General features: G+C 43.2%; 1 protein-coding gene across 1 annotated transcript in view; it reads right to left on the bottom strand.

Annotated features, from left to right (window-relative positions):
* Nucleotides 1–24,524, bottom strand: part of POGLUT2 (protein O-glucosyltransferase 2) — a 204,414-nt gene that overhangs the window by 112,874 nt on the left and 67,016 nt on the right. Inside the window, exon 4 of the mRNA XM_069205195.1 lies at nt 3,892–3,969. Within this exon, the coding sequence (XP_069061296.1) occupies nt 3,892–3,969 (78 nt within the window). The remainder of the gene's footprint in view (nt 1–3,891; nt 3,970–24,524) is intronic.

Raw genomic sequence — 24,524 nt, forward strand, 5'->3', positions numbered from 1 at the left:
TACATGCCAGTGAAAATAGCTTTTGGGGCCCTGTCATCAGAAAAATGACTATTGTAATTTTGAATATGTTCCACTTTTGAGTATCACGCACCTTACCTTGTGGGTGACAAGGTATTCTTAGTGGTGACTTACGGATATTAAAAAACATGGTTTCCCTCATAATAAAGGGTTATTTTGACAGGTCAGTACAAGAGATTGTAGGCAGCTGCAGTAAACTACACATTGGATGCATAAAGCCACGGTTTCCCTGTCACTGTAGTGAATGGCGTACTCCATGCTGCAGTCCACAATTGACTTTTCCATTTCCATGCCATGGATGTATTTCTGCACCATATGCCATTAGCTTAGAGAAAAGTTAAACATACCAACTAGAGGTAAGCCAATTCAATCCAAAAGGAAAGCACAGGAACTGTACTCCTGGTTAGCAGAGATAAGGTGCAGAGAGTTCTAAATCTAGCAAAGCAGACATGGCAAAATGGCGAGGAAACCATACAAATGGTGGTCATTTTTTCCACACTATTCAAGTTGGTTTTTGTGTAGAGCAAGTTGCAAATATACCTGCATTAGCTGGATTGGAATCCGTTTTGAGACTGTGTTAGGAACCTGCATAAGACAGGAAAGGACCTTCTGTTGTAGACCAAGATATACTCAGATACAATAACTTACCTTCAAAGATGAGGTCCTAGACAGCCAATAAAAATATTTTCATTGTGTGAACAATCAAGGAAAGTAACCACTAGCCTATAGAGTTGATTAATTTGGATTTCAAGTGTGAAATTAATGTGTAAGAGGCATGCAGGCCTTTTGGCTATCCCTTTGCTGAAACAAAAAATAATGCAGTAACATGATAAAAGGTATTAATCACCCAGCAGTTCAGATCTGTTTCCAGGTAGTCAGTTGGTATTGACATTGTTTTAAATCACCTTCTGGCAACCCTTAAAGCACAGATAAGAGTGAAGCATAGAGTGAATTGGCCTTTTTAGGTCTAGTGGCCCTTATTCATTAATGTGCTGAGTTAAACATGTCTTAAGGAAGTGGACTGGTGCAAGAGGTAACACCAGAAAGTTAGAAAGGGGACAGACATGATGACATGACTGGCAGCAGAAATATATCAGAATCACCTTGAACTCGATGTTTACAACAGATGGGGTGTGGACATAGGGAAACAGTCTTGCAGAGGGTCATCATTCTCTGGACTCTGCTTTTAAATCGTCCCTCTGTGCAAGTGATGGAAGTTCAAGGTGGCTATGCAGTATCATAAGTCAGAACTGCATAGGGGAACTTGAAGAAAGTCCACAAGCATGAGAAGTTCTCTATAAACATTGCTGGTGCAGCATAGTCGAACGAAGAGTCAGAGGAGGGGTTCTCACCCTTCCCTGAAATCACAAAGTACAATCATACAAACATGATCTAATCCAAAGCTTGATGTTACTTGGTGTCTAGTTTACAGGACTGGGACAAGCGTAGACAGAGAACTGCCCCATAGAGTCGAACGTGCCATCAGAGGAGGTTGGCATCACACCAAAGGGGCTATTTTTAAAAACCTGTTGCAGACTGCCTCAAATGAAGGGAGAGGAAACTGGTGCCAGCAACCATGACAGGTGTCTCTAATCTGTGTTTCATGAGGTCCACAAAGGTTTCTTATGTCATGATACCTTAGGCATGCACCAGATTAGCAAGGAAAACCTCAACTTCAAATGCGATGGAAAGAAACAGACATCAAGGGGGAAAGGAACAAAACTAAGGGACCAATGGAAGTAAGTGAAAATATACTGAGAGAATTTTAAAATTGTGCTGAGGGTTCAATGTTGCAGGCTGACGGTAAAATGAAGATGTCAGAAAAAGAAACAAGCATCCTATGAGGCACACGGTAACACTATGGAGGGCATTGGTTAAATTACTGATTGTTCTGCACACAAAATTAGACTAGATGGTCAGAAGGTCTTGGGCCATTCACATTTATGCTTGGACCCTTTCCAAAAGAAAAAAGGAATTATACAACTTAATTACAATACTTCTATATTTTAAGATTCAGGCTTCATTTATCATCTCACCCAAATAAACGCAACAGTTTGTCGAAAAAGTGATTATGATGAGATGTTTGAGTGTCATCCCCCCATAGTAAGTACTGCGTTAAGGTGCATACTATTCTGAAATAGCTAGGGATTTTTGAGATTATACTACTTTTGTTTGTTAAAGTGTTTCTGTAAAGAGGACACAGCAACCAGATCAGCTTTGATCTTGCTTCCATCTGAATTCACAGGGGTGTCATGATGTTAAAGAGAATAACATAGTTTATTGTACACAAGGTGACTGTTTCCCTATCTGTTCCTATCAGGACAAAAGAAACTGGAAATGATCAATGTAGAACACAAAGGCCACCCTGTATTTTCTTGCTATTGCAAATCAAGTGAAAGTTTGATTTTCTGCATACCTGTCTAAAATCAGAAATAAACTCATTGAAATAAAACGTCTGTTGGGGCAGTGGGTATTCAACTGCTAATTACCTGAAACCACCTGTTTTGCAGAAACAACAGGAGTGAAACCTGCGATTTTGTTGGGATGTTGAAGAGGTATCCAAAATGTGCAACACCTGGAGGTTAAATTCAACTAAGACAAAGTTTACTACATTTGACAAGGTGGGCCAAGAACATGCTTCATGCTTTCAGGTAATAGTGTCCGACTAATCACTACTGAAACCAAGACGTTTTTTTAAATAATATGCAGATTCTTCTGTTGGTACTTTTGTTACTTTTTCCAACTAACCCACTACAACCAGCGTTATCACTGTTTTCCTTCACTGCTGGGTCTTGTTAGTCATGGCTGGAGTAGGATTCAACATGGACTGCTGCAACAGTCTTAATGTGATGCCCCTCTAAAGGCCAGACTATGTTCCACAACACTGGCTGCAAGTGCAGAACATTTTAAATAGATTTAAGATTGAGGCTAGGTGCGAGGAAAGTGAAACTTGCCACAGACATGTTCCACTAGTCACCAGTGAAGCAGGGCATTTATTTCCAGTCTATTCTTGTTTTACACTCCATTTCATTAAATAAATCCACTTTTTATAGAAAAAAGTAGCACTTGTTCGGCCCCTATAACCTGGGTATGAGCCAGTAGTGTGCTGCTAAGGTTCCTGTCCATGCTAAGACCAAGAGGCAGAATAACTTTTCTCTTTAAGCGGCCAAAGAATTGAACCACCTGCAAGCACATTAAATCAGCTGTAGTTCTGAAGAACACAAAAAATGTGCCTCCTAAATTCATGTGAACTTCTCATAAATAATACTTTACTAGTCATAAGTTAGTTACATAATGACCATTGGCAGTATAAAATCGCTTCGACGACTGGCCAACTAGGAGAGCATCAAAAAATGATTATTACAAAAGAGGAGTCTATTTCCATTCCCAAAAAACAATTATTGTCTTAAATGGGCACAGCCATTCTAGCTATAAGTAGTTGTTGATGAGCTGACGACATTTATACCCAGCAACAGCCAAAGGCAAAAAGCAGAACCCACTTGACTGGTAAAACGGAATTTCGCCAACCCATGTTCACCCCCTTTTACCGAGTCACCTCGAATTAGCCGAGATCTTCAAATGTACGACAGACACAGGGGGCCTAATTCACTCCAGGCGTAGGTCTGAGTAACATCTAAATATCTACTACCCCTGAGTCACAAAAGATTTTCTAAGATCGGATGTGCTTTACACCATCCTCAGGTGTGACTTCTGAATCTCCAGGAGTAAGACAGACATTTCTTTCCTGTGACAAGAAAAACTAAAATGGGCTATGAAAGGAGAAAACTGTTAGGTTTACAGGAAACTACAACCAGGCTGTTGCATATACTAAAACTGGACCCATAATGCAGATATATCAGTCTTCGCACTCACCTTCCTGGTTATGGAAAGCAGAGTGGCATCCATGAAAATTCGAAAGCCAACGTGTTCTCCGTAGGTCCTTAAATACACCTATAAATTAAAGAAATTTTGAGTCTGGTGTCTCTTAGATGGTAAGATATTACAGGGGAAAAAGCTTACGTTCGCCTCAAATTATATTACAATGAAGTACTTGAATTACACACGCAGAAGCATAATAAAGACATAACGTTAACGTCAGTTTTTTTTTTTTTTTTACTGAACTGAGCACAAGTAAATTCATTTGTTTCAGCTCTTTATTCTCTTAAAGTCACACAAGTCAAGATGAAAAATGTACGTTCAGAGCAACCACAATCACAGGACAGTGTTAGTTTAGTTAGGAGGACAGTGCTAATAGCGTATTAAATATTTATTTGTATTGACAGTAAGCTCTGGCCCTCTCAATGACACCATTTTCATATTGAGAACAGCTAGTAAGAAAGAATCAACATGTCAATTTTACTATTATACAGCAATTTGGAACAAGCGTGATTCTGCAAACCAACCTATGCACTAATAGTTCAGTGCGCAAAATACTGAATCATAGAGGGTCGCAATTCAGCCTACCTCAAGAACATTAATGAGAAATGTTTCAAATGTTGACATACTGCTATCACATGGAGACCACTATGCCTGTGATTGCTTTCAAATAAAGATATATATATATATATATAGTTTTGAATGCAAGCCATTGTCCTTAACCCCTTAGCTGCTGGGCCTTTTCCCCCCCACTGCTGAGCCCTTTTTTGGCTATTTGGGGTAGTTCGCGCTTAGGGCTTCATAACTTTTTGTCCACATAAGCTAACCACGCCAAATTTGCGTCCATTTTTTCCAACATCCTAGGGATTCTAATGGTACCCAGAGTTGGTGGTTTCCCCTGGAGGACACCAAGAAAATAGCCAAAATACAGTGAAAATTTAGTTTTTTCCAAAAAATGGGAAAAAAGGGCTGCCGAAGAAGGCTTGTGTTTTTTTCCCTGAAAATGCCATCAACAAAGGGTTTCTGGTGCTGAAATAACTATCTTCCCACCTTTCAGGAACGGACAGACTTGAATCCGAAAACCAAATTTTTCAACACAAATTTGGCATTTTACTGGGACATACCCCATTTCTACTATATTTGGTGCTTTCAGCCTCCTTCCAGTTAGTGACAGGAATGGGTGTGAAACCAATGCTGGATCCCGGAATGCTAAACATTTCTGAAAACTAGACAGAATTCTGAATTCAGCAAGGGGTCATTTGTGTAGATCCTACAAGGTTTTCCTACAGAAAATAACAGCTGAAATAAAAAAATATTGAAATTGAGCTGAAAACAACAGCCATTTTTCTTTATGTTTTACTCTGTAACTTTTTCCTGCGATGTCAGATTTCTGAAAGCAATATACCGTTTTGTCTGCTGGACTCTTCTGGTTGCGGGGATATAAAGGGCTTGTAGGTTCATCAAGAACCCTAGGTACCCAGAGCCAATAAATGAGCTGCACCCTGCAGTTGGTTTTCATTCTATACTGGGTATACAGCAATTCATTTGCTGAAATATGAAGAGTGAAAAAGAGGTATCAAGAAAACCTTTGCATTTCCAAAATGGGATCAAGATAAGGTTTTGAGGAGCAGTGGTTATTTGCACATCTCTGAATTCCGAGGTGCCCATACTAGCATGTGAATTGCAGGGCATTTATCAAATAGACGTCTTTTTTACACACTCTCTTATATTTGGAAGGAAAAAATGTAGAGAAAGATAAGGGGCAATAACACTTGTTTTGCTATTCTATGTTCCCCCAAGTCTCCCGATAAAAATGATACCTCACTTGTGTGGGTAGGCCTAGTGCCCGCGACAGGAAATGCCCCAAAACACAACATGGACACATCCTATTTTTTTTTATAGAAAACACAGCTGTTTTTTCCAAAGTGCCTACCTGTAGATTTTGGCCTCTAGCTCAGCCGGCACATAGGGAAACCTACCAAACCTGTGCATTTCTGAAAACTAGAGACCTAGGGGAATCCAAGGAGGGGTGACTTGCGGGGCTCGGACCAGGTTCTGTTACCCAGAATCCTTTGCAAACCTCACAAAGTGGCTAAAAAAAACACGTTTTCCTAACATTTCGGTGGCAGAAAGTTCTGGAATCTGAGAGGAGCCTCAAATTTCCTTCCACCCAGCGTTCCCCCAAGTCTCCCGATAAAAATGATACCTCACTTGTGTGGGTAGGCCTAGCGCCTGCGACAGGAAACACCCCAAAGCGCAACGTGGACACATCCAAATTTTTGGAAGAAAACAGAGGTTTTTTTTGAGAAGGGCCTACCTGTAGATTTTGGCCTCTAGCTCAGCCGGCACCTAGGGAAACCTACCAAACCTGTGCATTTCTGAAAACTAGAGACCTAGGGGAATCCAAGGAGGGGTGACTTGCGGGGCTCGGACCAGGTTCTGTTACCCAGAATCCTTTGCAAACCTCAAAAAGTGGCTAAAAAAGCAAGTTTTCCTCACATTTCGGTGACAGAAAGTTCTGGAATCTGAGAGGAGCCTCAAATTTCCTTCCACCCAGCGTTCCCCCAAGTCTCCCGATAAAAATGATACCTCACTTGTGTGGGTAGGCCTAGCGCCCGCGACAGGAAATGCCCCAAAACACAACGTGGACACATCACATTTTTTCATAGAAAACAGTGCCTACCTGTGGATTTTGGCCTCTAGCTCAGCCGGCACCTGGGGAAACCTAGCAAACCAGCACATTTTTGAAAACAAGAAACCCAGGGGAATCCAAGATAAGGTGACTTGTGGGGCTCGGACCAGGTTCTGTTACCCAGAATCCTTTGCAAACCTCAAAATGTGGCTAAAATAACACGTTTTCCTCACATTTCGGTGACAGAAAGTTCTGGAATCTGAGAGGAGCCACAAATTTCCTTCCACCCAGCGTTCCCCCAAGTCTCCCGATAAATATGATACCTCACTTGTGTGGTTAGGCCTGGTGCCTGCGACAGGAATAGATCACACAACGGTCAATGTTGGTCCTTACGTGAGGCAGCTGTTGACCCTGGGGTGATCCATTCCTGACACAGGCACTAGGTGTAGGCACTCAAGTGGGGTAGTGTTTTTATCAGGACAGGTGAGGAGTCACTGGGTGGTAGGAATGTTGTGGATCCCAGCATATTCCTGTAGTTTGTGTGACAGAAATGCGAGAAAAATTGAGGTTTTTTTCAATATTTCAGCTTTGCAGGGTATTCTGGGTAAGAAAACTTTGGGGAATCCACACAAGTCATACCTCTGTGGACTCCCCCGAATGTCTAGTTTCCAGAAATGTTTGGGTTTAGTGTGTTTCTCTATATGGCCGCCGAATCCAGGACCAAAAACACAGGTGCCTGCCTTACAAAACCAGTTTGTTTTGCCATAGACAATTTTGATGTCTCCACAATATGATTTGGGTGGTGGAATTTGGGGCTGAACTAAATTGGGGAGCACCCAAGAGAGCACTCTCTCTCTGCTTGCCGCCGCATTCACCTGCTCTCTGGGTTGGCCTAACCCACTATTACCCAGTTGCACGAACAGCTTGCGAAGGGACAGCAGGAATGTCCTCATCACCTCCCTCATAATGTACTGGAAGAGGAGTTTTCGAATGGGACTCCTCTGACTGAAAAATCACTCCCAGAGTCTGCGCCATTGTCCTATCCCTCAGATGCTGTCTCAGTATCTGATGTCTCAGTCTCTGATCCTATGTCAGAGCGGTCCTCTATAACCCGAGTGCAGGCAGCAGTCATCCATCAAGATGCCATCTCTGCTATTGGCTAAACTGTTGCTCTAAAACACTAGCCTACGTAGACAGTCACAAAATCGATGGTGTGTGTGAGATACGTGCAACAGTAGAGGCCACCTTACCTGCGCTTCTTCCCTCAATCAGCACGTACTTTCAAGACACTCAAAAAACACCTTGTCACATACCATTCGTCACAGTCTTTAGCACCTCCTGCGCCCAGTCCAACAATCATTATTGATGCTCCCACTCCCTCCTCCTCGGATTCCCTCATTACCACCCAGCAAAAGTGCCCTTCATCTCTCCATAGACTTTACTAATGTACTCAGCTATTTACATAAAATACAGATGTGCTCTTTGCAGTAGGCATATAAACCTTCTGCGCTTCTTTATGGCACTAAAACTGCCACTAGACAAGTCGGACCCTTTTCCCCCCAGGGAAACCACACACATATTGACAAAAGTGATATATATAGGACAGCCAACCACCTGAAACTCAACTCAAGCAAAACCGAAATAATCCTCTTTGGCCCACACAAAAACACCTGGGACCCCCCATGGTGGCCCACCACGCTAGGCCCTGCACCCACCCCCGCCAACCACGCACGCAACCTCAGCATCATCCTAGACTCCTCCCTCTCGATGACCCAACAAATCAACGCTCTTACCTCCTCATGCTTCAACAAACTCCGTATACTGAAAAACATTCAAGTGGATCCCCACAGAGACCAGAAAAACTGACACTCACGCACTCATCAGCAGCAGGCTTGATTACGGAAACGCCCTCTACGCCGGCACCACTCTAAAACTCAAGCGCAAACTACACGCATCCAGAACTCAGCAGCACGACTCATCCTCGACCTCCGCCGACACAAACACATCTCTCCACCCCTCAAATCCCTCCACTGGCTCCCCATTGACAAAAGGATCACCTTCAAGATCCTCACCCTCGCACACAAATCACTCCACAACACAGGCCCTGCCTACCTCAACGAGAGTCACCTTCCACACCCCCACACGAAACGTCCGCTCAGCTGACCTCTCTCTCGCCTCTGTCCCCCGCATCAAATACACCACCACCGGGGGCAGATCCTTCTCCTACCTTGCACCCAAAACCTGGAACGCCCTCACAACCCACCTTCGCAAGACCCAAAACCTACTTCTTTTCAGGAAGGGCCTCAAAACCTGGCTTTTCGAACAGTGAACCTCCCAGCCCCTTTCCCTCCCCCCGTCCCCCCCCCCTCCAGCACCTTGAGACCCTCACAGGTGAGTAGCGCGCTTTATAAATCTCTTTGATATAGATCTACCTCTATATATATATCTATCTACATAGATATATCTATAGATATATCCATGTACCTAGATATATCTATCTACATAGATATATTTAGATCTATATATACATATATTTTTTTTTTAGTAGTTGTATGGTTTCCTTGGGGGCCAAAATGGCCCCCAGGGAAACCCTACAACATCTAAAAAAAAATATTGCCCCCACAGGGGGTCACACTGCCCACGGGCAACCCCCTGTCATTTCATTTATTATTATTTTTTTTTTGGGGGGGGGGGGCGTTTTCCGGGGGGCCGCCCCCCCAAAGTGAAATCCCTGGTGTCTAGTGATGTTTCCTGGCCCCCGATCACAGCTGTGCTGCGATCGGGGGCCAGGAAACAGTTTCAGAAGGCCTCGTAAGAAAGGGGAGAGTCTCCCCTTTCTTACGAGGCCTTTTGAAAGTGTTTCCTGGCCCCCCCGATCGCAGCTGTGCTGCGATCGGGGGGGCCAGGAAACCTGAAAGTGTTTCCTGGCCCCCGAACGCAGCACAGCTGCGACCGGGGGCCAGGAAACACTTTCAGGAAGGCCTCGTAAGAAAGGGGAGACTCTCCCCTTTCTTACGAGGCCTTCCCGAACGTGGAAAAGGCCGTTTTCCCCATCAAAGCAGGAAGCGGCCGCAAGGCTGCTTCCTGCTTTGATGGGGAAAACACCTTTGAAACGTCAGGGTGGGGGGCGGGGGGAGACACGGAAGCTTCCGTGTCTCCCGAGGGAAGTTAAAAAAATAAAAAAAATCCTCGGGTGCGATGCACCCGAGGATTTATTAATACCCTTCCTGGTGTCGGCCACTGGTCGTGACCCGCACCAGGGAGGGTGTGTGGGCGTCGGCACTCAACAGGTTAAATAAAGGAAAAACATGATACGTAAAAAAAAAAATTGAAATGTTTAACAAACATTTTTAAGACTAACCAATGGTTCATGGGACTGCTACATACTCTCAGAAATATTTTTGTCAAAGTTCACTAAGGAGAAAGGGTGTCTTGGGACCCCTTCCTGGTTGTAAATGCTTTACCACTACTTTCTGTAGTCTGTAAAATATTGTTTTGCAAATGGATTTTCTTGGCAAACTTTAATACACTCTATTTCTAATCGCTATTTGGAAGAGAGGGCCTTGCAAATACTGATGGTATGTAGTTCAAACCCAAAGTGCAATTTATATAATGTGCAATTGAACTGCAATTTGGAGTTGGTGCACAGAAAATTGTATATTGTCTGATTTTGCAAATCAGACCTTTTGTGACTGCAAAAAGCCTTTGTAAATCAGGCCCTAAGTCCATCTCTGTCCAACAAGTCCACAATCAGCAATTGCTGCTTTAATTAGTGGATCACTGGATACTCATTCTAGTAGCATTACTCTCAAAAGCAGACTGGTTGTATAGCCATGATCCAAGTCTTAGTAAATGTGAATAAGCAATGTATTTTAAGTCAAAAGTAGACAAAGAATAGCCAAGAGCCTGCTAATGTTTGGGCACCTCTCTGAAAACACCCAACACAGCCTAGTTGCACATGTTATATACCAGCCTTAGTCCGAAAAATGGCTGTGTCTATTAATATGGCTCCGAAGTATCTTAGGCGGGTGTTAGTTCCTCAAGGCTGTCATCAGGGGTGATGTGACAGTAGAACAGCTGGGACTATAACAACACTTTTCGGAGCACCGTGCTGAGAAATGCTTTTTTTAAATTACCATATGCATTTACTATGAGGCAAAGTTCATCCCATTGGCCCTGGGTCGTGACTGTCTGCTTACTGCAGCCTGGAACCCATATGCCTCTAACTATTCAGAGCACTTGTGCTACAACCTCCTAAACACGTGCAGCACAACTGGTGAGTATACATCAGGGAAACAAGCAAACTCCAGTGAGTAGTGGAAACGAGAAACTGTGGTGGAGATGGCTTGGGATTTCCTGGCCTGCCAAAGAGGTGTGGATTTTTTGCTATAAAATGCCTCCCAGATTCTGCCTCACTTTGCTGATGAACATAATTTGGGAGTGATACTTTAAGGTGCTGCTTTGCAGCCGGAGGATGTAGCATTTTTGCAAATAGGTGGGTTGGGGTTTGGTTGGAAATTGCTCTTTCTTGCCAAGGAAACAGTGCACCAAGATGTAATTTACACCCAAAGGCCTTTATGACAACTAACCAGAAGTAAAGCACTTGACACTTATAAAACTGGATTTCACTATTAAGAAACAAGGATGGGAACACTTAAGGGACCATTATGATTGAAGTTTGGATATCTATCAGTGCTAAACTAGTTGGCATCCTTTAAGAACTAACCCACAACCGATTTTTCTTCTTAAAAAGAACCTAACTCAAAAACTGCAAGATGGTTTCTGGAGCAGAGACCACATGGAAATTAGGCACTAGGTTTTTCTTTGGGATGTTACTGTGTTTGAAGCTGGGAAGGTCCTGTACAGATGCACACTAGCTCGAGACTCCATTGTTATTTGGTGTGCTATCGAGATGATGGAGTTGAACTGGGGGTGTTGTTTTAAAGATAAATGGATAAGTGGGACTGTCGGAACGCGTTCGGGGGCATCAAGGGAAATGGTTTGCCACTGGAGTCATTGTGCTCGTTCCACCGTAGTTCTACGAAGTGGACCAAGTACATCCCTTTCCACACTTGACTCTCCAGGTAGGAAGGGTGACAAGTCGCATGCTTTTCAGAGATATTGGGTAGAGCCCATAACCTCAGAAATGAACAATCAACCAGCAGGCACAAACACCTGAATATTCACCCCAACGCTTGCAGTTCTGGAAAAACAGAAAGTACTTTTTAATCGCACAACAGTAAGAAAATGCTTCACAGTTCGATCCAGTGTACAGGGCAATGATCTCTTGTACGAGTCTCCCATGTGGTGCTGTACCCACTGATTGTCTACTGGCAGATGATTAGCACAAAGGCAATCAATAAGCTGTCCCATGCAGCAATTAAGGCAGAAGCATAAACCAATCTCAAGCACAGATTTCCGGGCCTAACAAGCAAAATGCACACACATTTCACATATTTCAAAAGTTACTACCCCTTTATAGTGTAGTTTAGGTTGGACTAACATGTTAGGATCTTGGGCTCATCCACTGTGAATCCGTAGACCTGGCAGTCCTTTTCAGAGTGGGTGAAACAGGGATGTAATTATTGAAGGCACATTTAGGGGTCACTGATGAGGCTAGGAACAGTCAGTGCCTCTGTAAATGCGGCCACCTGGGTTCAGTTCAGTGGTTAGTGGCGGACCCAGCACTTGGAAGCAGGTGTGTCTGTGGCTGCAGTGGCCCTTCCACTCATGGACTTCGAGCTATCCCCAACTAAGCTACCCAGGCTGTATCAAAACAGTTACAGGTCCGACTGGGCTAATAAAGTCACCACAGAAGGTGTACCCCACATAAGCCAACACAGCCCAACCCCCCCCACATGCAGTCGTGATCGGGTCAACACAGCTACATCAGTTGCAGTCGTGACTGGGCAGGCTGACAGTCACCAAAGCAGCCACAATCTGGCCAAAAAAAGTCACAACAGCAGATGGACCCCTGATCAGGCTGATGCAATAACCACTGCAGTTGGAGCCCTGGCTGTGGCAATGTAGTCACAACAGCAGGTGGAGCCCCAACTGGACTGATAGTCACCACAGCAGTTACAGCCCAAATTGTTAACGCAGTCAACATGGCTGTTGAAGCCCCGAGTGGGCTAGCACAGTCGCAACGCATTGCAACACTTCTAACCAGGAACCTCTCTGAGAGACTGGGGGGAGGGGAAACTACCTGCAATAGGGTTGCTCCTGGCTTCACTGTGGTGATTAGAATGTTATTGGGTGATAGTGTAATTCGAATGGGGAATAGAATGTTTGGGGTGGGTTTGGTGACAGTTGCTGTGGGCGGTTGCTGGTGCATGTTGTGCCGGCACTGCTCCTTATTCTAATCCGCTTATCATAATAAAAAAAAGATGATAAACCTTACTGCTTGCGGGGTGTGTGTTTTCCACAATGGTGACGAGGTGGGCAGGAGCAGTGTCGGCGTGATCTCCAGTCGGCGGTGACGTGCTGTGCATTTTTCATTCGGCGGTGCATCCTTCATTTGTTGGTGCCTTCCATAACTTTTTTCCTGAGGCATCTTCCAGTCCTTGCTCTCTAGACACGAAGTGGGGCAGAGCAGACATCGTGGGCCATGCACATTCTGTGGTGGTGTTTTCATGCGCGGAAGGCCACATACCTGGAAGCGCCAGAGCGCGCACATAAGGTTGTGAGTGCATGCCGTAAGGCTCTATTGGGTAGGAGTGCGCTCACATTTCCATTGAAAGCACATTGGGCTGCATGCTGATGGCCATTTTGACTGTTTGGGAAGTTTTGTATGCTTTCCAATTACGTTCATTGTGATAGGCACACCTCCAGGCCTGTCTAGTGAATTTTGGATTGTATAAATTTGCTTGTACTTTGGGGTCACGTTGATTGGCATACCTTTATGCCGATCGAGTGCATATTGGAATGTACATTTCCTTCCACATACTTAATTGCACTAAATAAGTTACTGTACCAGTATTCTTACTTGGACAAGTTCACGGTGATGGGCACACCTGTTGGAGTCTGTCATGTAATTACTGGAGCTTGAGAAAATTATAATGACTGCATTCGGTGATTTCGTTTATAGCATTTTTTAATATATTTTTATTGTTACTTTTTTTTTCTCTTTGAATTGTTATTTGTCATTGGATACATGTGCGTACTTGTGCAATATGTCTAGTATTCAACCTTCAAAATGTTTCTTAGCTGAGCCAGGAGAGCCTCCTGTTCAATGGGAGTTATGGTTAGATTTATTTGAAGCGTATGAGGACGTATTGGAGGGTGGTGAGTGTACGCCAGAAAGACATTTGTCATTACTTAAACATCGATTGGGGGCTAATGGATTGAGAGAATTTAAAACTCTCCCAACTATAGATAACATTAATGAAAAAGATGTGTACAAATGTGAAACATTTACAGAGGAGGTATGGCAGGAAGAATAACGTGGTCATGGAAAGGTGTACGTTTTATTCCAGGGAACAGAAAGAAGATGAATCCATTGACCAGTATATGGCAGTGTTAAGAGGACTTGCTGTGACCAGGTTTTTAAGGGACCAATTATTGATGAAGACCAAGTCTAAAAAAATACAGGAGAAATTATGGTCTTCAGGAGAGATATCTTTTAAGGCTGCAATAGAGGTGGCAAGAAGTACTGAAGTAACAGAGTTGCATACAGGTCATGAGAAAATACAATAAATACAATTATACAGTATATGATGTGGGTGGTGAAAGGGATAGTAAGGAAAAAAAAAGGGTTGTAGTTTGTTCTGCTAGTGTGGTAACAAAATTGCCTGACTGAGAATGGCAAAGCGTTAGTGAGTTTCAGGTGTGGTGCTAGTACGCATATTGCTAATTTTAAGGGATGTCCTGCTATTGGAAAAAATTGTAATACATGTAAAAAGAAGGGACATTTTTCAAGAGTATGCAAAGGTTTTGGGAAGAAAGTGAATAGTATTGTTGAGGATGTTTATGATAACGGACTCGAATATGGTATGCAAAATATGGTGTTAAGTATACAGAGTAGCAACCTCAAAAAGCGAAGTCTTCAGTTACCCAAGTGTTGGTTAAGTATTGATGGCATGCAGGTTGAAGTTATGGTGGTTTTATGCGCATGGTATACTATAAAGGGGAAAACACTATTTAACTAGTTGTGGCCTGGCAGAGAATAGCAAAACACAAAAACCAGTCGATGTAGTCATTCTGGCCATAAAATTGTCATAGTGGCTAAAATGCAAGCAGAGTTTGAATTTGCTGGGAGGAAATGTACAGGAGAAGTACTTATCGCTGAAAGAGGGCCTACGATTTTAGGTCGGCCACATATATTTGAACTTGGGTTGAAAGTAGACCATAGTGCTAGTCCACCTGTGTATGCTGTAAATGAGTGTAGTTTACAGACTACTAATGATTTGTATTCAGATTTTTTTTAAAATGTTTCCAACAGTTCAGTAGTCAGTTGGGTAGTATGAAGAATTTCCAACATACTTTTGTGTTAAAAGAAAATGCCATTCCTGTAAGACAGAAGTTAAGGAATGTTCCGTTTAACTATAGGGGGAAATTGAAGGATATGTTACGGGACTTGTGCAATAAAGACATTCTTGAACCTATCAAAAGCTCTGATTGGGTATCTCCGGCTTTGTGTGGATTTGCAAGCACTCAATGATGCTATTTGGGCAGATGCTTTTTACATTGCCAAATTTACAGGAATTAATGTCATCCATTGATGTCGCTACGGTGTTTTCAACAATTGATTTGGCAAATGCTTACCATCAGATACATTTGAATCCAGATTCTAAACACTGTACAGCGTTTATTACACCAGAAGGGATGTTCCAGTATAAAACAATGCCATTTGGCTTGGCCAGTGCATCGGCTGTTTTCCAAAGAGAATTGTCTAAAGTACTTTCAAATATAAATGGTGCAAAAGTGTTTCAAGATTATATATTAATATATGGAAAGGATAAGATTGAGCATGACTGCATTTTGAAGGCTGTTTTGCAAGCATTAAAGCACTACGGGTTAACGGTGAAAGAACAAAAGTGTAAATTTGGGGAAAAACAAGTGAAATATTTATGTCATAATATTTCTAAGGAAGGCATTCGACCTAACATCAGCCACATGAAGACTATTCGTGAAGCTCCGGAACCAAAATGTAAAGAGCAATTACTATCTTTTGGGCCTGACTGAATTATATTCATGGTCTGTGGAAAACTAGGCATCCAAGGTGGAGAATCTTCGAGCGTTACTGAGGAAAAATGCAACATTTTGCTGGCAATAAGTACATGCTAAGGAATTTGCAGCTATAAAAGAAAAAATTGTGAATGCATCTTGTTTAAGATCATTTGATGAAGGTGCTAAATGTATTGTATCTGTGGATGCTTGTGGGTCTGGTATTGGTGTGGTATTGTCCCAAGATAGGAACGAAAGTTCATGGGTAGTTGCAAATGCATCGCATACTTTGTCCCATGCAGAAAGGAACTATTCTGTGATCGAAAGGAAATTGTTAGCTGGTACTTGGGAGGTGCAAGATTTAGGATGTATATATGGGGGAGTAAACTCAAACTTTGCACGGATCATAAACCATTGGTTAACATCTTGAGTTTGGGAGGTTGAAAAAAACCTTACTCCGAGGTTAGCAAGACTTGCTTCAAAATTACAAATTTATCATTATGACATTTTGCATCTTCCGGGGAAAAATAACTGTGTGGCGGATGGGTTGTCTCGATTACCTCTGGACACTGGAAGAGTTGGGAAGGTTGATGATGGTGAATCTGATGTAGCATTTACTTATGATGATGTGATGTTTCTACAAAATGATAAAATGGAATCGGAGATATCTGAAGATGTGTGGATGGAGGAAATGCAGAAGGATGAGATTTTGTTGAAAGTGAGAGAATTAATCTTGAAGGAGTGGCCGACAGTACAGCAATCGTAAGGTGAATGTAGTACATATTCGCAAGTTAAGGATGAATTGTCAGTGTCTAATGAGATCATTTTGAGGGGTGACAAAATAGTACCTCCCTATGGAATGCAAGTAAGCATTGTTAGGTTGGGGCATGAATGTCATGGGGGTAATGGCAAGTACCAGGGGGAATATTAAGGTGGCCAGGTCTATATGGAATGGTGGATCGTTGGGTAAGAGTCTAGTGCGTGTAAATTGAGTGATAAGACTGTCAAACCTTTGGTGGTGCCGTTACAGATGGTTGAATTGCTTGAAGGGCCATGGCGGAAGGTAGCAATTGATTTTTTGGGACTGTTTGTTACCCTACTTGCTAGGGAATCGTATGCTATTGTCCTGATTGATTACTTTTCCAAATGGCCAGAAATTCGTATGGTTTGCAATGTAACCACTGATACAGTCATTGAATTTTTGAAAGATTTTTTGCCAGGGATGGCATTCCAGAAACCCTTGTTTAAGATAATGGGGTACAACTTATTTCTAGAAAAATGCAACCCTTTTTGAAGAGTTGTGGGGTGAACCATGTGAGGGTCTCATTTTATCATCCAGAAGGGAATGGTCAGGTTGAAAGGTTTAACAGGGTAGTCAAGGAGGCAATACAGTTAGCGTTAGCATCCAATTTATCTTGGAATTAGGCTATCCAAAGTATGTTGTTATCTTACAGGATTACCCCCTATTCTGTTACAGGCAAGACACCATTTGAGCTATTGAGAGAACTGAAGCCATCTTCTAAATTAATTCCTTGGAGGTTGAGGAACAAAAAACTAAAACAAAAAAAGAGCCAGTTACAGAGGAATTTCTGTGAGAAAACGAGTACAAGAGTGTCATGGTAAGGTGCTGAATAGAATTAATAATGGGAGGTCCATACCACATTTGTTAGTTGAACAGTATGTGCATGTGAGGAATCCTAGCTTAATATGTAAAGGAGCTGCTCAGTGGTCAAATCCTATGAAAATTGTGAAGGTTTTGGATGGTGCTGTTAAGCTTGAAGATGGGAGAGTATGTAATTTGCGGCATGTGAGTTTGTGCAAATAGATTAGCATTCATGAGGGGAGGAGTACAGCAGACAAGATAAAGTTATTGGGTATTTATGGGGGAATGATTCTGTTTTGCAATCGGATGTGGTGCATTTTGATGGTGATAATGCTGGATCTGGGTCTCATACTGTGGATGTGCCTATTCGATGTGCTGTTTGTAAAAGTCACAGAGGAAAAAAATTACCAAGGTACCTCAAAGAATTTGTGATGGAAGGTAATGAATTCCATTTTCTTTTACATTTATTTAGTAAAGGATATTCCTTCATGTGTTAAACATGATCTGCTGTGTAAAAAAGAAAATGGGGGGGGAATAGTTATATATTTAAATTATGCTTTGTTTTATTGTTTAAAGAAAAAGAAAATTGTTTTGTTGAAGGGGAAGATGTGTGGTGATTAGAATGTTATTGAGTCATAGTGGAATTAGAATGGGGAATAGAATGTTTGAGGGGAGTTTGGTGACAGTTGCTGTGGGCAGTTGCTGGTGCGTGTTGTGCCGGCATTGCTCCTTATTCTAAACCAATTATCGGAATAAAAAATAAAAAAAAGGACGATAAACCTTACTGCTTGCAGGTCATGTGTTTTCCACATTCACTCTCTAGTATTCTGCTTTCTCAACGTGTCCCACAGTCTTGGTGACAAGCTATGGTTATACTCCTTGACAGTCTCTCCTCCTTAAGGGGAAAGGAAGACTCCTTCCCACTCACAGCAGACCTGCAGGCATTTAAGCACCAGACACACTCTGCTCTTTTCCAGCTTACAGTGCTCTCCCTTCACCAATGTTAAGTGTATTTGTAAAGTGAGTTGACTTTTGTGATCATGTCCAGTTTGCTGTCTATGATCATTTCGAGGCTCCAGGAGTGGGTTCTGGGATTGGGTCCGAGTTCAGTCAGTCACCAGTTGAAGTCCTATGGCAAGGTGTTCTTGCTGCAGATCACTACTTCTGTCTTGTCGGTGTTGAGCCTGGGACAATTGGCTTTTATCTAGTTAGCGACTTCAATTGTTGAGGGTCTTGTCTGAAAGGAAGAATATGAGTTGTGTGTCGTCTGTGTAAGAGAGTAAGGTGCCAGGCTGACAGCTTGTGTTCTGTTACGAAGGAGCAGATCCAGCGAAGGCTGGGTCGTTGGATGGCAATCTCGTGCAGGTGCCTGATGAAGATGGGGTGTGAAACTATATCAAATGGTGCAGAAAGTTCAAGATGAATGAGGGCTGCAGTGTCTCCTTTGTCAAGGAGCATGATGTTTTTGTACTGTGGCTGGGCCTGAATTCTGACTCCATGGAGTTGTGAAGCTGGTGCTTTCAGAGGTGGTCTATGAGGCATCCGTTGGTTACTTTCTCTATGATCTTGACTTGGTATGGTAGGAGGGAAGACATGTCTGAAATTGAAAAGCTTGGCTGTGTCAGCAGATGGTTTCATGTGCAGGGCCATGACAGTGGCATATTTCCAGGTGTCTGAGAATGTGGCTGAGTTAATAGAGGCTTTAAGGATGGGTGTTAGTGCTTCACTTATAGGCAGCAGTCCTTTTGTGAAGGCGTGGTGGGGGCAAGGGTCAGATGGAGCCCCCGAGTGGATGGTCTTCATGACAGTAGCGATTTCGCCAGTAGTGATGGCCGGCAATGAGGTCAGGTTTTGTTCTTCAGCCCAGATGGAAAGTTAAGTTGTAACAGTGACAGGATCCGGTTGAGGATCGAAGTTGCAATAGGTGATTTTGTTACAGAATAATTCTGAAAGATTGTTGCAAAGGTCTTGTGAGAGGGTGATGTTGCGAGAGGCAGCAGAAGGCACAATGAGATCTTTGATGATGGCGAAGATGTCCTTGCTGCTTAGTGCTGGCTCTGATGCAATCTGCAAGAGCTGTGGATTGCTGTTCCGCATCTGTTGGTGGTAGACTCTTAGGGCTGGTTTGAAGATGTCTTTATCTGTGGTGTCTCGACTTGTTCTCCATTTGCACTCCAATTTCTTGCAGCGGTGTTTCGGCAGCCTGAGTTGGTTGCCCTTGAGGGGAGCCAGGGTGGCAGTGCAGGCAGTGATACAGCTGTTGAGGGGTTTAATGGTATTCAGCAAGTTGCTGGTGTTCTGAGTCAGGTATTTGGAGAGGGTGCAAACTCACTACACTTATGAGATGCTTTTCGAACTGAGGTGGGCGTTTTGATGGTAGTAGGTCTGTAATGGAGCAGGATGGATATGCTGAAACTGATGAAGGCGTAATCTGTCCAAGTAATAGTCGCTGGCTCTTCAACTGTGATGTTGCTTATTGTGAAGAAAATCAGCTCCAATAGCTGTCTAGCGGTGTGGGTGGGATAGGTAACATACTAGGTGAGGCCAAGGTTTCTACGTTTTTCTAGAACAGCCATAGTGTTATGGTTGGTGTGGTCCTCTAGGTGAAAGTTAAGATCTGGGAGGAGGATTTAGGTACTGGTGTTGATAGTGTGGGGTGCAATGAACACTTAAGTTGTTGTGGGGTTGTTGTGGTCTGTATTCTATGATTCCGCTTAGGGAGAAGTTGGCTGTGATGTGTATCTTGAACATGAGGTGTTCCATTTAGCTGGTAGGTGTGTCCCTGTAGATGGTGCTGTAACGGTATGCCTGATATGATTGCTAATCTACCTCCAGGGTTGTGCTCATGGTCTTGCCTAGCCATCTTGTAGCGACGGCTGTTACGATGTCCGGTGCGATCTTGAAGCTAGTGGGTACGGCTCTAGTGTTGTCCAGTATAAGTTCAGCCATGTCTCTGTGAGAAAGAGCAGGTCCAGAGCGTAGTCGTGGAGTAGGTCCCATATCTCCAACGCATCTTTGGTGAGTGAGCAGGTGTTGAGGAGCATGCATACAAATGTGGCGTGTTTGGGTGATGTTTAGTCTGTGTGAGAATGAGTGGATAGCTTGTTTGTTGCAGTATGAGCGAGGGAGTGCTGAGTGCTGTTGGTGCGGGTGTAAATAGTGCAGAGTGCATGAGAACTTGCAGGAGGAACATGGGACCGCTCGTTCCGTACTGTGTGGTGCAGTGTGGCAACAGTGCAGCAAGTGGCAGCCAGGCTTAATAGCATGGAGGAACCAGCAGGATATCAGTGGGTAGGGGCATACACAAAGGATGTCAGTGCAGGGTTCTGAGCTTTAATGGCAGAACTTCACATGAGAGGGGCCTGTAGGCAACACTCTCTGTGACAGTGTTTTCAGACCTTTTTATCTATCAGTTCCAAACACACAGTTGGCTGTCACCGCTGTTTCATGTGCTATGCCCAGGACACGGAAAGTAGCCCTCTGTCACCTGCAAGGGTATACTTGGTGCACCACAATCATGGTCAGGGACAAGCCTAGGCCTCTGAGCACACACTTAGATCAGCCTTACACTAGGGTCACAATAAAAGTGAGGACACCAAGTAAACATGTAGTTGAACACTCTGGGCAAGGGAAGATGCCTGTGTATCATGCAAAGGGGCATGCCAGACCCAAGACCAATGATTTCAGAAGAAAGCACAATCAAAAATCTAAATGGGAAAAAATACTGGAAAGCTTTCAACTGTATCACACAGAACAGTGTACCTCAACCAAGGTAAACTTTACAAGAGGTCTCAAACCCCTTTGGATTCGGGCAATTCACAATTTTCCTCCAGTAACATTTCTCTCTTGCCATGTTTTCATCCTTTTCTTCATTTTGTAACTTAGGCTTCTCTATTTATCTTTACAGTAAGCTCTGTGTGAACCTTTAAGCTCTTTATTTCGGTAACTGGATTTCTTAAATGTATCTCTGCCTGTTCTATTCGTTACATACAACACCTCACACATTTTTCTGGGGATTGTCTTGCTGCTCTAGTCAAGCTATCAAAGGGGTAAGTCAATGCTACCTTTAGGGAAATTCAGTTTGTTTGTGGATAGCTCAGTCGCAGCTCTTATCAGGCCAGTGACAGTACACTCTTCTCCAAATACCTTACCAATCTGAAGCTGGGAACACATCTTACTCTGAAGTAACACAGTCCATGACAATTTCCAGACTGTAGATTCTTGAAGACCAGTACATTTTGCCTAATACATGCTAACACATGTCCTGTGGAAACTATGCGATAGGAAGCACACACAAAACAAAGTAGCTATTTTAATCACACTGGCGGAATAACAGAAGGTAACATGACATATGCAACATAGAAATATTTGTACGTGCATCTGAAAAGGGATCCCTCCAAAGTCCAGTTGTATCAAATATAATCGAATGAAGTAGCTGTCAAGGAAAAATAAGTGGTGTGTATTGAGTCATGTTCCTGAATCTCTCACCCTCCTTCCATGAGGAACAGAGACAGGGTGGAGACAATTCAGGAAGGAGGAGAATTCCTTAGAGTCCAAAGGAGTGATTCTTGAAAAAGCTTGGGAATCAGGAAGCTAAAGAACAGTGAAGGACTCAGGCTTACCTAGTAAGAAAAATTAAGTCCAAGAAGGGGAAGGAAAAAGGCTAAAATAATAGGACTGGACAAGAAGGTAATGCAGAAAAACAAGCAAGATAGCTAATAGGACAACAGGAAACTAATGCCAAAAGCCACTATGCTACAGAAGCACAACTGTGAAGCATAAATGCTTTTGAGTGGACATCTTTCATATGTTAGAATCCAGATCTGTTCTTCACCACAACTATTCCACTGAGGGAAAAAGTGGAACGGTTACAAGTATGAGGTTGGCACTATAGGGGAATTTTATAAATCATCTTCCACAAACTAAGCACTAAACGGTTTTAAATACAGGCAATCACATTGCAGCCTTAGAAAAGGCAGCCTAATTTCAGTTAGAACAAAAAGTCAGAAATACAGGCTACATCTGACACTGCAGTGTGCCATAAAACAATGAATTTGCACTGAGCAAGACTTTCTCTGGAACAAAGTATGGAATTGTGCATCATTTCTTTCTTTTAAGGATCAACCAAATTTTAAAAAGGTATAGTTTGATTCAGTATAGAAAGATCAGGAGTGAACCTCAGCCTATGTGCAGGTCCTGGAAAAAAGAGGGAGAAGGGAGGGTGAGGTCAGGATGGAGTGGAGTGGAGTGGAAACGTGAAGTCTGGTCCATCTACAAAAGAAACATTTGGAAAACGCTGTAGAGACTGGACCACTCCAACACTTGAAATAAGAAAGATGTGTGTATTAGAGTCTCAGAACAGCCAACCACTAAGAACACCACCAGCTTTAAGAATCAACCAGGCCTGTTATTAGTTCACTACATCTCAGGTAAGCAGTTTCTCATATAGCTCCTAGGAGGTCCAGAAATTTCACAAAGATCCCTGAAGCATCCGCCACGTTGAACACAGACATTCAATTATCTACTGTAAGGAGGAAAGGAGATAAACTTATCTAGGGTGTAACATAGAAACCTTTAAAGAGCACCCACCCTGATAAGATTAAAAACAGGATGTACTCTAATGATTCTCAGAATAGACACCTGAGGATTACAATGTCACCGCGTCCTAAAATTTGGTCTACACATTCAGGATTATGTTGCCTCTCTGGGTAATTTGTCCTTTATCAGGACCACGAATATCCCTAAACAGTATGATAGGAACTAAATGGTGACTCCACACTGTTCAGCACAAAAAGCCATCCATTCACTCATGCATCTGTAAATATGCTGGTTGACACATTGGTTGTCTCGAAGAAGGGTATGCATTAGTCCTAACGCCATAGTGTGGGATCGGCACTGTGTTCACACTTGCATCAAGAGTCCCGGTCGGTGTCTAGTATCTAAAACATCTACCGCCGCCCCTGTAGTCATATGTACTTCCAGAGGCCTCCTTAGCTTTTTGCTTGGTGTAATCGGCAGGCTGTTGGTGTGGCAGTTGGTGTGCAATGCAGCATCTAGATGAGAACTTAATTCTTGAAATACACCTTGTGGTTTAAACAATCTGCACAGAACTACAAAGTCCCTATTCCCTCTCACAGCCCAGACGTTCCTCTAACCACCACCAGCCAGGATCAAGACCTGAACATCTACTGCAGATCACCAGCTATAAAAACTTTGCATTCTTGCCAGCCACAGTCTTTCGTACCTCCGTCTCTCTGGGTGCTACCATTTTGCACTTCAGTGTATAGGGAGGCAAGCACATCTATCCACCATCCTCAGCGCTAATACAAGGGCTAAAGTATCTCTGGAAGTAGGTGAGGCTCCAACCTCAATCTTGGGTGGGCAAGGATAAGAGAAACTCCCACAGAGCTTAGTAGGTTGTCCTTATTACACAAACTGCAAAGTGCCTTCCCTCTGTACTATCATTTAATTTTCTCCTCTCTATGAGGTAACTATAAATGACTGCCAGCTTTAACATCTGCATGAGGGCATTTTTCTTCTAAATACATCTCAACTTGTTCAAGGTAACTCTGGAAGCTGGAAATGCCCAACTTAAATGACCTCCAGTTTAACCTCCAATGGTAATTTACAAAAAGATTTGTGACTCAGGATAACACTGGTAGAAAATATGAGTGGCATGGCCAAAAAGATGGAAGGCTAGATGTGTTCCCATGAGGCGACCTTCTCACCTCCATCAATCCCAAAGAATCCTGGTTTCTTAGTTTTCTAGAGTGGAAAGGCATAGTATAGCAGCAGGTGAGGACAGTGTCGTGGATTGCACCCTAAGTGGGTCAAAGTGGCATTAGAAAAGTGCCCCCCATCACGCTGAGGCCTAGTGAGCCATGTAAGAGTGTGACCATGGCCGTCACACTGACCCAGAAGATTGGGGTGGGGAGCCCAGAAGGCTAAGAAGTTAGAGACAAACCAACAGGACGGCCACAAAGATACATGTCAAGTGGCAGAAGAAGCTGGCATGTGGATGCACTACCGACTACACAGTGAAAGATGGTGGTGTACCTCACTGCAAAAGTGATGGTGAGTGAGTGGGAGGATTGGAGGATCTACAGAGGCAATCTGTAGATCCGTGCAGACCCCAGAGCAGCATTTAAGTGAGAAGCAGTGGCATGCTGGGGCCATCATGGACGCCAAGTTCCCGACTGCCCACTTTCCCCATCAGACTGGCAAGACTTC

This window comes from Pleurodeles waltl, chromosome 8 (assembly GCF_031143425.1).
Source record: "Pleurodeles waltl isolate 20211129_DDA chromosome 8, aPleWal1.hap1.20221129, whole genome shotgun sequence".
Lineage (NCBI taxonomy): Eukaryota > Metazoa > Chordata > Amphibia > Caudata > Salamandridae > Pleurodeles > Pleurodeles waltl.